This window comes from Lepeophtheirus salmonis, chromosome 6 (genome assembly GCF_016086655.4).
Source record: "Lepeophtheirus salmonis chromosome 6, UVic_Lsal_1.4, whole genome shotgun sequence".
NCBI lineage: Eukaryota > Metazoa > Arthropoda > Copepoda > Siphonostomatoida > Caligidae > Lepeophtheirus > Lepeophtheirus salmonis.
In genome coordinates, this window is record NC_052136.2 from 51,151,813 (window position 1) to 51,165,569 (window position 13,757).

The 13,757-nt window shown below is 31.7% G+C and overlaps 1 protein-coding gene across 3 annotated transcripts in view; it reads right to left on the bottom strand.

The window, feature by feature from the left end:
• Positions 1-13,757, bottom strand: part of LOC121120604 (uncharacterized) — a 120,431-nt gene continuing 106,674 nt past the window's right edge. For all 3 annotated transcript variants that reach the window (XM_040715479.2, XM_071889661.1, XM_071889662.1), the window contains 7 exons: positions 13,074-13,748; positions 12,603-12,869; positions 11,259-11,538; positions 4,096-4,259; positions 3,708-3,874; positions 1,165-1,643; positions 1-1,088 (listed from right to left, as the gene is read on the bottom strand). In XM_040715479.2, coding sequence (XP_040571413.1) covers positions 708-1,088; positions 1,165-1,643; positions 3,708-3,874; positions 4,096-4,259; positions 11,259-11,538; positions 12,603-12,869; positions 13,074-13,748 — 2,413 coding nt within the window. In that variant the 3' untranslated portion in view covers positions 1-707. The remainder of the gene's footprint in view (positions 1,089-1,164; positions 1,644-3,707; positions 3,875-4,095; positions 4,260-11,258; positions 11,539-12,602; positions 12,870-13,073; positions 13,749-13,757) is intronic.

Here is a 13,757-nt window from a genome sequence, read left to right on the forward strand (position 1 = left end):
TTAATTCCATGATTTATAATTCAAATTAGTACAAAAATATTGGCATACAATAGTTCAACTGTTTTTGTCTGCTATAAGTTAAAAAAAAAAAAAATCGTCAGGAAGGCTATATATATATATTCTTGAGCCTTTGTCTAAGCCAAAAAAGAATTTATTTATTAATTCTTTTCTATTTCCAAAGAGATTTTCATTATTATATAAATTGCAAAGAAGTAAGAGGTCATACACCCATGGCCACGGTTGGCATGGATTCTGAAAGTACAAATTATTTTTTGATTCATCGAATATATAAAATTTATCATAGACAGTATAAATACTTGATAAAAAAGAAAAAGAAAGTAAAATTTGATTAAATGAGCCGGTTAGGCCATAAATTCAAAATTATTTTTTCTAGAGTGCTTAAAATATGTTCTTACATCAGAAAATTAGGCCTAAAATTGAATTTGACCCCCTCCTAATCCAAGTCACCTAGAGTACATAATGTCTCTTTGAAAAATCAATTATATAGTTTTAAAAGGAATGTTTTTGACAAAGCCATCATGTGAATAAATGAATCTAGTTTTTATTATAAGCACTGCAATTAAAATTTATATCCACTCATTTTTCCTTTAAAAAAAATTCTATGACATCTATTTTAATCATTCATTATATTTATGTATATAATTATCCTTCAACTAAAAATTCGCTTTTATACAACAACAGCCTAATTAATTTTGAACAGCTAAATTAGCCAAGGATTTGGAGGCTCTCATCCGTGTAGTCACTCTTAGACCAGCTACCGCTGATAGGGGTCGAATCCTTCCTTGTGAAATAGAACTATTTGAAGAGGTTCTATGCTGAAGATATGCCAAATGCGTATCCTTCCAATCTTGTTCTAATCTCAAGAAGCTTCCTCCATGCGCATTCAGTTGTGGAATGCTTCCACCACTAGACCAAACTCTGTTTATAGATAATATAGCCTCTGGTGAGTGATTATTTTTAGAGGTTGTTGGAGTTGGATCAGTCTGTTTAGAATGGGATAATTGTTTTTGACATAAGTATCTAAGAATATCTCGAGTGATATTCTCTTCATTTTCTCTTTGTTGATCCTGTAATGAATGAAATATATAGAATTAGTAATTCCATAGCTTTAGAAACGGTTACATTCAATATATTATAAAGTACCTGATTGGCTCTCGTGGATCGATCAGAGATCCATGAGGATGTAAGCGACTCCTTATTTAAACCAGTATCTTTGGCACCCTTTTTATTGTTTAAAAATACATTTGGTCTCCCCATTAGAAGTGAATTGGATGCAAGCCCAATCATTCTATGCTCAATGGTTCCTAAATTTGACAAATGATCCTTCTCTACTTTGATATCCACACTAGCAACATCCTTTATCAAAGGCGGTTTGGAAATTACTTTTGTATCCTCCGAATGGTCTAAGTCCGCTATGCTTGAATTTCCATCCTCTGATCTGTCCTCCTCCTCATCATCGTCCTCATCTTCGGAAGATGAGGAACTTGAACTTGATTGATAAAACTTTTTGGAAGGGAGTTTTGGCTCCCTTTTAAGGCGTCCATAGGAGGAGGCAGGCTTAGGAGAGTTGTCCTTGACACAAAAACTTTCATCACCAGTGAGGGTATATAGAGAACTAGGATCTGTTATGGAATTAGTAGATAATCATTAGGTGATAAATATGAATGTACCGATACATATGTGTGCAAAAAACAGGGCTGTCCGTAGGGTGTGGGCTGGAGGGGCTGTAGCCTCCCCAAATAAAAAAAAAAACAAAAAAAATCTTCCAATTTTTCTCCAGAAAATTTAATTTCTCAAATAAAATTTTAATTTTCTATATTTTTTTTTTCAAAAAAATTTATTTTCTCCCAATAGCTACGGATTTTTGAATTTAACTCTTAAATTTGTTTTCCAAAAAATTAAATTTTTTTTGAGCAGTGGATTTTCGAAATTAAAAAAAAAAAATTCCGACAAATTTAATTTAATGAGGATAGTTATAGATTTTTGAAAAAAAAATCATTAAAATTCATTTTTTTTGTGAATAACTATGGATTTTCGAAATCTTTTTCCGAAAAATTTAATTTTCAATTTTTTTTTTTCAAAATTTGTGTGAATAGCTATGTATTTCAGAAATTTATATAATTTTTTAATTTTTATTTTTAAATAATCCAAAAACAAAGCCCCTCCCCAAATATATTACTGCGGACGCCCCTGCATAACTGATAATCCAGGAGGAAATTTATTTTTTGAAATTAAGATGAAATTGGATCAATATTCTTTGCCTTCACTCTATAATTTTTATTAGTGAAATATTAGTATTAGATCCTGTTTTTCATTCGTAAATTGATCTTAATTAATTATTATAGTAATACTCCTGTTCGGTACGTCGTTAATTATTAGTATATCTCGCAATCATTCCGTTAAAAAAATGACCTGAAATCATTTGGTTGTATGACAATTCTTCTCAAACATAAAAATATTATTTAATAATTGTTGAGTATTGTTACCTGTCTTTAACAAGAGTTAATTCAAATTCAACCTAAGAACTTTTTGAAACTGATAATGAAAAAATAAGAAGATAAATTGACTTCTCGCAGTAAAATGTAGTGCACATTTTTGTGATAGTTGTGTAATGACATTTGAGTTTACAGTTAAGAGAAGATTTGTTTTAAATGAGCAATTTAAAAAGAAATAGTTTTACAATAAACTTGAAACTTAAATTACTAACATTAAACGATAGGGGATTTATATTTGAGGAAAAAGTGGGGACATTTTGTGGTTTTATTAATGACTATATCTTATGATCACAGATATTTAGTTGCAATATTTTGGGCTTAAGTTGTTAAAATGTTTCATTTTTTAACAAACTAAAGTCAGAATAACTGCTCAACATTAACATTTGTTGTTCAATTAATTTTAAAATCAACAATATCATGAGGACACATATTTGAAGAAGGTATTTTATCTCATTACCATTGAGAATTCTTTCATGTTAGTTTTCCATTTTTTAACTTTTTAGCCAAAAATCATTCGAAGTTGTTTCTCTATCTCAGTTAAACTAGTTAAAGATTCATAAATTGGATTTTTTTCTTTCTCCAGTTTTGCAATGCGTTCTGTTAATAAGGACAAACCTGTCCTTCTTGATCATTTTAAAAAGTATTTTCCAAAAGGATAGTGCTTCACAAAAACATAACTGAATACACCACTTTTACGCCACTGCTAATCATCGGTCGCTTGCACTTACGATGCACTCCAAATTTTATATTCAAATCTCAATGAGAGGTGTAACCACAAATAAATGCAAGCTCTGACCTGGCCGTAACTCTTTTTTATTGTTTACAAAGGCTTAAGTGAGAGAGGCACGATTAAGTTAGGGTATAATTCATGAAAGAGTGACAGTATTTAGGGTAAGATCTTCTTTGTTTCATTAGAAAAAGCTTTACAACTTGTTTACATACATTGTGTTAAGAAATCCGATTAAAAAAAAAAAAAACTGTCAATTCCATACTTTAAAAGATTGCAAAAATTTCAACTTTAGTCGAAAATTGCAAACTAAATCCGGGCATTACCTTTGACGTAAAAATAGTAAAAAGTGTGGGGAAAAAAATGATTATTTACCTTTTTATCTGTTTAATTCCAGCTGGATTATAGTCAGCTATTTGCACTCATTTAATACAAAATCATCATATATAACAGTATATTCTTACTTCTTTTTATAGATTTATTGGTGGGTCGTGAATTAGAGGAAGCATTGGCTCTATTAAGTCCAGATATTTCCAACACTTTGCGATCAATAAGACCTCTTTTGTATCGAAAATGACTTATATTCTCTGATATTTCTTCCGAGATTTTATCACCGGAGGATATTCGAACACTACAAATAAGAATTATTATTAAATCAAGGCATTACTTTGAAAAATGGATGGGGACATAGACCAATTTAAATTTAATATTGCTGCTATATTATCATAAGAAACAAATATATTGCATGAAATCTACTATTTTTTAGGTTCAATCCATTTTGTGCATTGATGATTGATGATAATCGCTTTATATATATGTACAAATAAAATGCATGTCTTTAATATGTCTTACTTATTGGAGGGTAAAGTGATACTATTTACATCAGAGGAAATCCTTAGACCTCCCTTCCGAAATGGAACGAGGCAAATAATTTCACGGTGTGCCAGTAAAATACGATATGTTTTCTTATCACGATCTGCACGAAGCTTGACACGATGTTCCCTGGATTGGCAGCCCTATTAATCAAAAGAATATATACATTATTTAAGCAATGAATACATCCATGTCTACGGATACAACTTTGAAGATAAAAATAACAGTTTTATGATTAGAAAAAAAAAACAACCAATTTGTACTCTTTTTATTCTTTAAAATTTGTATTAACTCTTTATTAGATCGTTTTTCTGAAAGCATCTCCTTTATAACATCGTTTCTCAATTTGTACGACAGAGGATAGCCATATGCACCCTGAAATTTGTTTTTATGTTATTGATACGTAGAAATGGGACATTTGTCGAGTGGGATCATAAGATGTACCATTTTTGTATGATTATTGACGGTTCTAGACGGAGGAGTATCTGGGGAAGTTGCATTAGACCACACCCTTTATCATCATAATAATATTAAAAAAAAAAGAACGAAGGGCCATACTTTTTCTCTTTGTTTCAGACCTTGCTCAAGTTAAAACCAGCCTAGAGTATAGTCCTCTGTTTAAACACAAATAGACAGTACAGGTAAGCAAAAATGCATCATGCATTAAAAATCAAATAAATTCCAAGCAAATTAATATAGAACAATAAACATACATGGTTTGAAAGAGGACTCTTAAGATCTTCCTTTTTACATCATACAATTTTTGTAAATAAAGTCAGTTTCGCCATGCCGTCGAAGAAACATTGAGTGCTAGAGTTCCTGTTTGTGAGTGGGTTAAGGTTGTGGAAGTGATTAGGAAGGCGTTTGAGGCTGATGGCAGCCATGAACAGAAGTCTTGGAGTAGTAGAGGTAATAATATAATGCGATCGGAGGAGTTCTTGAGTGCCTTGGGAGACAGGTTTGAGGAAAATCTCAAAACTTGATTCTTGAGCTTGCACAAAAGCAAAAGTTTAGTGAAGGGACGATTAGGAATACTGTGTAAGACATGCCCCTCAGGAGCTACATCTGCTCAAAACACCAGCTTATAGCAGCAACGGTAAAGACCATCAGATTGACTAAAGCCAAAAAGCTCCTAAAGTGGATGAACGACACTTTCTAGCTATGAAAATTATTTCCTCCTTCATCACCAGATCTGAACCCACTTGACTATGGGATTTAGGGTGCCATTGAGGACAATGCCTTTCCTGTCCACAACAGAAGTACTGTAGAGCTAAGGGGAAGTCAATGGCTATGTTTGAGGAGTATTTCATCACTATTTGGCCTTCCGACCTCGTGCAGAGGCTACAATTGAGGATAAAGGTGAAAATTTTGAATTTTAACGAAGGAAGATTTGTTTTTTCACTATTTAATACATTTCAAGTTGATAGGCTTAATCATATTTGAGCTCTTGAGGATTTTGTTATTGTTATAGGGGGAAACAAAAAGGTGCGTTTACTTTAAATTGTTGAATAGACGGTGATGTTACAATACAGGCTAACAAGTTATACATTTCTTCTTTTTATCAAACTCAACCCTGTCTCGAAAAATTCCTCATCTCTATCTATGTATGCACATTGTTAATGTAAAAAAAAATCCTAAATCTTTGTTCATTAATAGTTCCAGGGTAAAATGTTTGAAAATCACTGCTCTAAATTATGAATGGAAAAATAATTTGAATGGGCACTCAGTAGAGTACAAAAACCCTACCTCAAATGAAATTGAGTGATGTATCTCAATTTCTTCAAAAGTCTTGGTCGATTATGTATTTTGTGCGTTTTTGTGTTACTTTGACCTCTCACAATTTAAAGGCCTCCTATCTATGACCATATAGGTTTTGTGATAATTTTTTCTTCATTTTTATTATACTTTTCAACATAGTCTCTTTGTAACTCTACACACTTTCCCAGGGATGCCCCCATCTCTGTTACCCGTTCCGTCTCTAACTTTGCTGGGATATGTATGTGTAGTGAGTTACGCGGAGACTGTTATTTTAGACTCACATCATCTCACTCAAACGACGTTTACATAACAACTACCCGTCCAAAATGGCTGAAACTTTGGTGAGTAACTGTCAATAGATGCTAACATAGATGGATGTGACCAGCTTTTATTTACGAGTTCTGCCATCTTCACGTTGAGGTCGGAACATTTCATGCCCCCCTCGTATATATATATCTAGGCCCCCTATTCAAGAGTGGGACTTTGAGTAAGTGCCCTTCCATGCCCGTAAAACCAGCATTGCTATTGGAAGAATAGTTATTGAGTTAATGAGGGAATTGGTTTAAGACAATCATGTAATGAATTTCTTAAGGAATCGAAAGAACTTTATTTTTTCCTTATTATTCTGACAACATAAAATAAATATATGGATCAAACAATAAGAATTATTTTCATTCATCAAGACTCGTGGGGATATTAATTCATGAAAATTAGCAAATTAAATTTTAGCCCAACTTTTCAGATTTAAGAGGATCTTTTAGGCACTCGAAAAAAAAAAACAAAAAAAAATGTACATTTTACTTTTTGAACCATTTTTTCAATTCTATTTTCACAGTAATAAGAAGAATCTCGCTAATGTCGTGATCATTAAAACCTGTTTATGATTAAAATAATTTAGTTACTTAAGATTTTAACTTTATATGGAGCAGTTTTAAGGTCAAAGGTCACAAAAAGGTCAAATTACGCGGATTTTTTAAAACAACATGTATACTATTGTGTCCAATTTCTTGGGTGATCTGTTAATTCGATCTTTTGTTGTATTTTAATGAAAAAGTAATGTTTATAAAGTTTCAATCTTCAAAGGCCGTTTTTTGACCTGTATAGCCTTTTGAAAATGACATTTTTAACGATTTTCTCTAATTATAAAGGGCTTAAGAATTTTTAACTTTAAAGTTATCTTGGTGAATTTAGGAAGTTTGAATTTCAAAGTGATGTTGTTGAATTTAAAATGTGTCCTTAAAGTTGATTTTCTCATGTGATACAATCTAGCAAAATAATTCTTCAATTATATTTTGAAGAAAATTTTGACGAAAATTAAAAATTATTTTTCGGGAGTCCTTAAAAGTTGGGCTAAAATAGAATTTGATTCTAATTCTAGAGTTATTTTGTTCTGACATGTGAGAGAAATTTCATTATCCTTCAGCCATTTTGTATTCAAACTAATTATGAAATTACTTTTTTTTAAATTACACTCTTTTAGTGGATTAAATTTATTGTGTAAATACAGATAAAATAGTCAACAAAGAATAACTATGATTAACTATGTGGTAATTAGCATTAGTTTCTAAAGTGAAACATTTTTTAGTAACATAATAAAATATATGTAATGACTCTGAAGAGTTTTATGAGACGCACTAATTGTTAATAATTAACAACACTTGCTAAAATATAGAATCATATCATGTTTTTTTAAACTGTAGGCTTAGCAACTATCTTTTAACAAAAATGTATAGACAATACATGAGGCAAACTGATGAAGCGGTAAAGTATTTTTATAGCAGGAATGTTAAAGCAGCCAAAAACAATCTGGTTACTGGTGCTGCCATTAGCTACACTAAAGGTTCGATGAAAAAAGAGTAGTTTTGAATCAAATGGAGGAGAAGCTTTTAAATTATCTGCTGTATGCTTCAAAACAGTTGTATGGCTTAACTAAATCTTATCTTCAAAAAAGCAATGCATGTGCAGTCTCCTCATTGCCGGTGTCAGTGTTAAGAAGGCTGGAAAGACGGTTGACGGGCAGCCTTCAGCCTCAAGAAGTCATTTACAGCTCCTTCCATTCAAAGAAGAATCAAAACTAGAACTATGCCTCATTCCTCTTTACGTCTAAAAATGTAGGTATTAAATTTCTTAAGATTTAATATGATGTATAGAATAACGTCTACATTAGTACCAACACGTATACTTTAAATTGGAAAAAGAGAAATAGAAAGAACGACTTTAAAAAAAACAAAAAAAATTCAAACCTTGATTTAAAATTCCAAAATTTAAGAATTATTCTAAGAAATTGTAATTCTACAAGACTAAAAAGTAGCATTTTTTAAGGATGTTTCAGAGGCATATTAATAAGTTCTGACAATATAAGTTATTTTGAACAAATTTGAATCAATTTTATAAAATCCCTGTTTACTAGCTAAGGGTTAAATACTCAACGGAAAACGATACAGGCATAGAAAAGGGTCTATAGGGTTATGATGGTACTAGCAAAATTGCCTTGGGAAAATTACCCGAGGAAGATCGCCCTAGAGAAAATTGGCAGTAAAGGAAAATTATTGCACTTGAGAAAATTACACATATTTTGTTCAAACTTCATGATGAATAATAACCCATTATAGATTCGCTTAATACTAAACAGATGTATTTGTTTGTTCCATCCCCCCAAGGGAGTACCTTCAAGCGTGAGTAATATTATTATAGTACAATTTCCATATAAATTTTTAAATTCAATCCAATCTTCTAAGAAGTGGATTGAGAGGATTGGTAATAAGGAGGGTGGAATAAATAGCTTAAGGCCTCTTAAAATATGGTTGAATACCCTCCCCATCGTATTGGCCCAGGGTTAGTGTGGGATTCCTAAAAAACACCACCAGTACATACAAGGAACCTTTCTAATACCAAAAAATATTTCCAAGCCCCGGAGTTACGTGGTGTACTTTTGGGGTACCCCTGGATCCTTAAAAACCACCGCCAATAGATCCAAGAACTCCTCCAATACCAAAATAAAAAAAAAATAGTTTAAGCCAAAACTGTGACATTGGCCAATCCGAGGGTGGAGAGTATTCAACCATATTTTAAGAGGCCCTACGCTATTTATCCCTCCTCTTATATTGAAATAATATGAGTTATATTTGAAGGTACTCCCATGGAGGATGGACAAACAAATATGCTTAGATATTTGTCATAAATAATATTAAGAGAATTTGTAATGTGTTATTATTCATCATGAAGTTTGATCAAAATACGGGCGATTTTCTTCAATAACAATTTTCTCCAGGGGAATCTTCCACGGGTAGTTTTCAATGTACGGGTAATAATGCATAATTCTACTTTGTCCTTTGATCCACCAAAAATCGAACCATTTTAATAAAAAAATTAACTAAATATAGTATTTAAACATATCATTAATTGGTTTGGAGTTGTTTTTTCTTGATTCCATAAAAAAGACGTTATTGTAATTTCGTCATTCTACTACAAGTTTTAGGTGCCCACACTGTACACCCATATATTGTATGGATAAGTAAATTGTAGTGCATACGCCCCATAATGCCTTTATAATGACAACATGAGTCATTTTAATTATCAGTTGATACTATCATTTATTGATTTTACGTGTAGGTAATACAACTGTGGGCATTTGAAATTTATATTATAGTGCATATAATATTCAAAGTGCGCCAAGTGAAAGTAATATACCTACAAACATATTAGAGTTGTATCCAATATTTAAAAATGGATACGGACTCGAAAATTTCATTTTGATGTTTTCAGAAATCAGTGTGCATGCAAATGTTAAATTGAGAAATTTCGCGCATTTTAGACGCACAAAATCTTCTAAAATGAGGTTAATACATATGCAGATCCACTGGGAGTTTTTTTCCTAGGATAAGATCAATTATACTATAGACAGAGCATTAGTCCGCTTAAGATATCCTAATTACTATTTTTTTTGAGCGCGCTCCTGCTCGTTTTTTAAAGTAATGAACTCATTTTTTCACTCGTATAGGTATATTTGAATTTGACAACTCTTTATAACTGCGATAATATACCATATATTGCAAGTTCAAGTGTACCGTACAATTTGTGGTCCGCCCATAAATATTTGAATTAGCTGACAATAATTTGAATGATTGGTTTAATTAAAATTGGTGTGCCAATAAATTTTTTATTTGTCCTTTGGTGGGTGTGCCTTGGCACAAAAAAAAAAGTGGGAACCACTGTCTTAGGGCACATGTCATCACGAGATCTTGTGCACTAATATCCAGTCAAGCCTGATAATTAGCTTGAGCTTGTATATAGGTTTTTCAACTTTTTGAACTTATGCTTGTCTGAGATTTTATGTCAATTGACTTTATAAAAGTACAAATACAGCCTATCTTGAGATTTAACTTCAACCGTCTATTAAGAGGTAGAAAGGGAAAAGTATTACAAACTTGTATAAAAGAGCAAAAATTCGATCGATTTTATCGCTCTTCTAAAATAATCAGCAGGCTTCTGCTCTCGTTTGTTATTCAAAACAATGAGCGAGCTCCTGCTCTTGCTCAAGAATTTTGTACACCTCTCACTAATGCTTTCACTATACAATAGTGGAGCTTATTGTCGTGTCGATCCTTATTTATTTGGTTTTATCTAGTCTCAAGGATGATCCTATCAGTCCCTGTGACCAGTCCTTAGGACTGTCAGTACTATTACTGATTGACAAAAGAAGAAATACAGTTGAGAGTTGTCAATTAAGACCGAACTTTATAAGTTTTTGGACGGATATGCAGTACTGAACTGGAACTGACAGAGGCGGACCTGAATAGGACTGTAGGTTGCTAAGTAAACACCAATAAAATCCAAGTGGATGTTCACGCTTTTACCCAACTTTAATACAGTTATTCTTCCCTGATCAATTTTAACAAAATATTTCATATATTTCTTAATAAAACAATTATTATATTTTTTTAGAAATTAATTTATTATGATCTTCAATATAGAAAAAATGTAAATCCCCCCGCCCCACACATTCTCAAATTCCCTTTGTCAAGAACCACTTGAGCCTATTTTTTGGTTTTTTTAAATGGATTTTTGTTGTTTTCAAACTCTATCTAAGAGATAGAAGTGGTTGTTGTCAAAAACGATTTTTTCTCATAATTTGCAATACTAAATAACATAAATTAAATGGCTATTTTTTGATCAAAAGTAGAAATATATTTTATAAAAATGATACAAATAAAATTAGCATGTTCTTTTATTAAAAAGGTCATTAATTTAATATAAAAAAATATTCCAAAAGTTGTCTAATGATATAAGTTTTTAGAGAAAAGATTGAGAGAGAAATACAATATCGAATATTCTCCTTAACATGATATTTATATAGACGTAATATGTAAGCCCCCATAACTTACCCTAGAGGATGGAGATAGCGTTTGAAAACGGAAAACTTTGGACTTGCAACAGTCATACTGCCCAAAGGGATGCGTGGAGTTTTTAAATTGAATCCCATCGAACACAGGATCCGCTGAATGGAAACTGCAGAATTCATGAAGATAAACAGGGAAATAGACCCCACAGAGAGAACAATAAAGTATGTGAATCATTCCCCAGAGTCTCCAAAATACCTTTCTCCAACTTTTAAGCTCTAGACGCAGGGCTTTCAAAAACTCATTCATATTAAAGGATGGATCCCTGAAAGAATATAAAATCTCTTTTATAAATACATGCACATATTTAATATATCTACATATAATAAAGTCACATGGGAAAATTTAAAATTAAAGCCATATGTGCATGAATTTGTTTAATCTCATGAAAATACTTAAAAGCCCTTTTTAAATATTAATATAACGTGCCTGGGGTTTAATTAATGTTGTGACACTTAAAAGTAGTTTTATGCAAAAAAAATAAAACATACATGAAGCTACTTTTGTTCCGTATACATGAACGACATACTTTTAGAACGGTATTACATTTTTTTATAAAACATTTAATTTAAAAACAAAATCCAAAAATTTTATATTAGAAATTAAAAAAAAAAAAATTAAGAATAAATTAAGATTTTGAAATTTTTTTCTAAAAAAATTAGGGGTTTGTAAACAACTGTGGTTTTTCGAAAATTTTGTCCAAAAATTTTCATATTTTAGATTATTTTCCCATAAATTTAATTTTTTGTAATATTTTTATTTGAATTTATTTCCCTAAGAAATTAATTTTTTTGAGAATAACTATAGATTTTTGAATTTAAAAAAAAAAAAAAAAATTTAAACTTTTATAAAGAGATATGGATTTTTGATTTTTTTGCGAATAGGTATGGGTTTTTGAATTGTTTTTCCAAAAAAAAATATAGTAAAGTTACATGAGAAAAGTTAAACCTTAAGACATATGGCTTCTGTAGCACATTGTGCACAAATATGTTTAATCATACGAAAATACTATAAAAATATAACGTGCCTGGTTTTTTTTTGTAAAAACTCCAAAAACGAAATCCTGTGGCACCCTTGATCGTCCATAAATATATTACTCGTAAATACGTAATTTATGCATAGTTTTAATTTTCCTTACTTAAATTATAGTATTCATAAATAATAATAGTTAAAATGGCTTATGTTGTAATAAAATAAAGTGTGATAAGACGTTGAAATTGTAAATTGCACAGCCTGCTTATACAAGCTACAACTTCTTCACAACAAATGTATACACTATATTATTTGCTACTTTTTTTATAGAGTATGTTAAAGTTAAAAAAATATTACCGCTTATGAATTGGAACAATGTTGCCCCTATGGTCAATCTTGGATCGAAAGGAAAGACAAGGAAGAGTTTTGGCTGAAGAAGAGGTTAAAAAGAGCCCACAGAGTTCACATCGATGCAAAGAAAACGCGGTATCCAGGATTTCCCGATCATATTGAGGTAGAATAGCACAGAGTCGTTGAATTAATTTGCTATAGAGTCGACTTTGAATCCGATCCTTTCGATCTAGTATCATTTCAACTTCAGAAGGCTTGTAAAGCTCTGATAATCTTTATATTCATGAAAGTAAAGTAATACAAAGAGGAAGCAAGTCAAGGACATACAAAAAAATACAAATTATTGGATGAAAGCATAAATGGTTATTGGATATATGTATGTATGTAAATAGGGCAATCCTATTTTTCCACATAATTTTATTTTGATTTACATTTCCTAATAGAGGTAGTTTGAAGGCAGCTATTTTTATTCATTACCTGTTTAGCAAATGATCACTTAGACAGGAGAGGTTTGTTGTCACACTAAGAACTTTGTTCATGTTTCGATGAACATAGGAAAGAGCCGTTTCCACAAGGGGGCTGATTTTAAGAAAATCCGCAGAAATGAGTATAGATATTACATTCTCTGGCTCCAACTCGGGTTTCTCATCCTCTTTGATCCAGGAAATTAACCATTCAAAAATGAAAACATCGCAATGCACAGAGATATCCAAATCCTCTAGGCATTGTCCCGACGTAATGTCTTTAAAATATCCCATTTGTGATAATAATAGATGTTGAGGACAAGTAAAGTCCTTTTTCATGTTTTGAACTTCATCACAGACGTGGATGGTAACGTCTCTACCATGATTTTTGGGTTTCATTTCAGAGATAGGAATGGATTGCCGTTGTCGATGTAGCTCTGAATCTAGAAAGGAGGAAGAAGAGGGCTTGAATTTGGATTTTCGTCCTCGAGACTTAGCAGAGGAGGTTAATCGTCCTTCTTCATGGGTAACAAATACAGAGGTGTCTTGACTGGCTGGAAGAGTTGCAGAAGAACAGGGGGAAGGATAATGTGAAGAGGGTTCTATGTAAGGAAGAATGGAGTCGAGGAGACCCTCGTTGATGATTTCGTTGAGAATGTTTTGAAGATCACTGATGAGTGGGCAATCCCTATCCGTT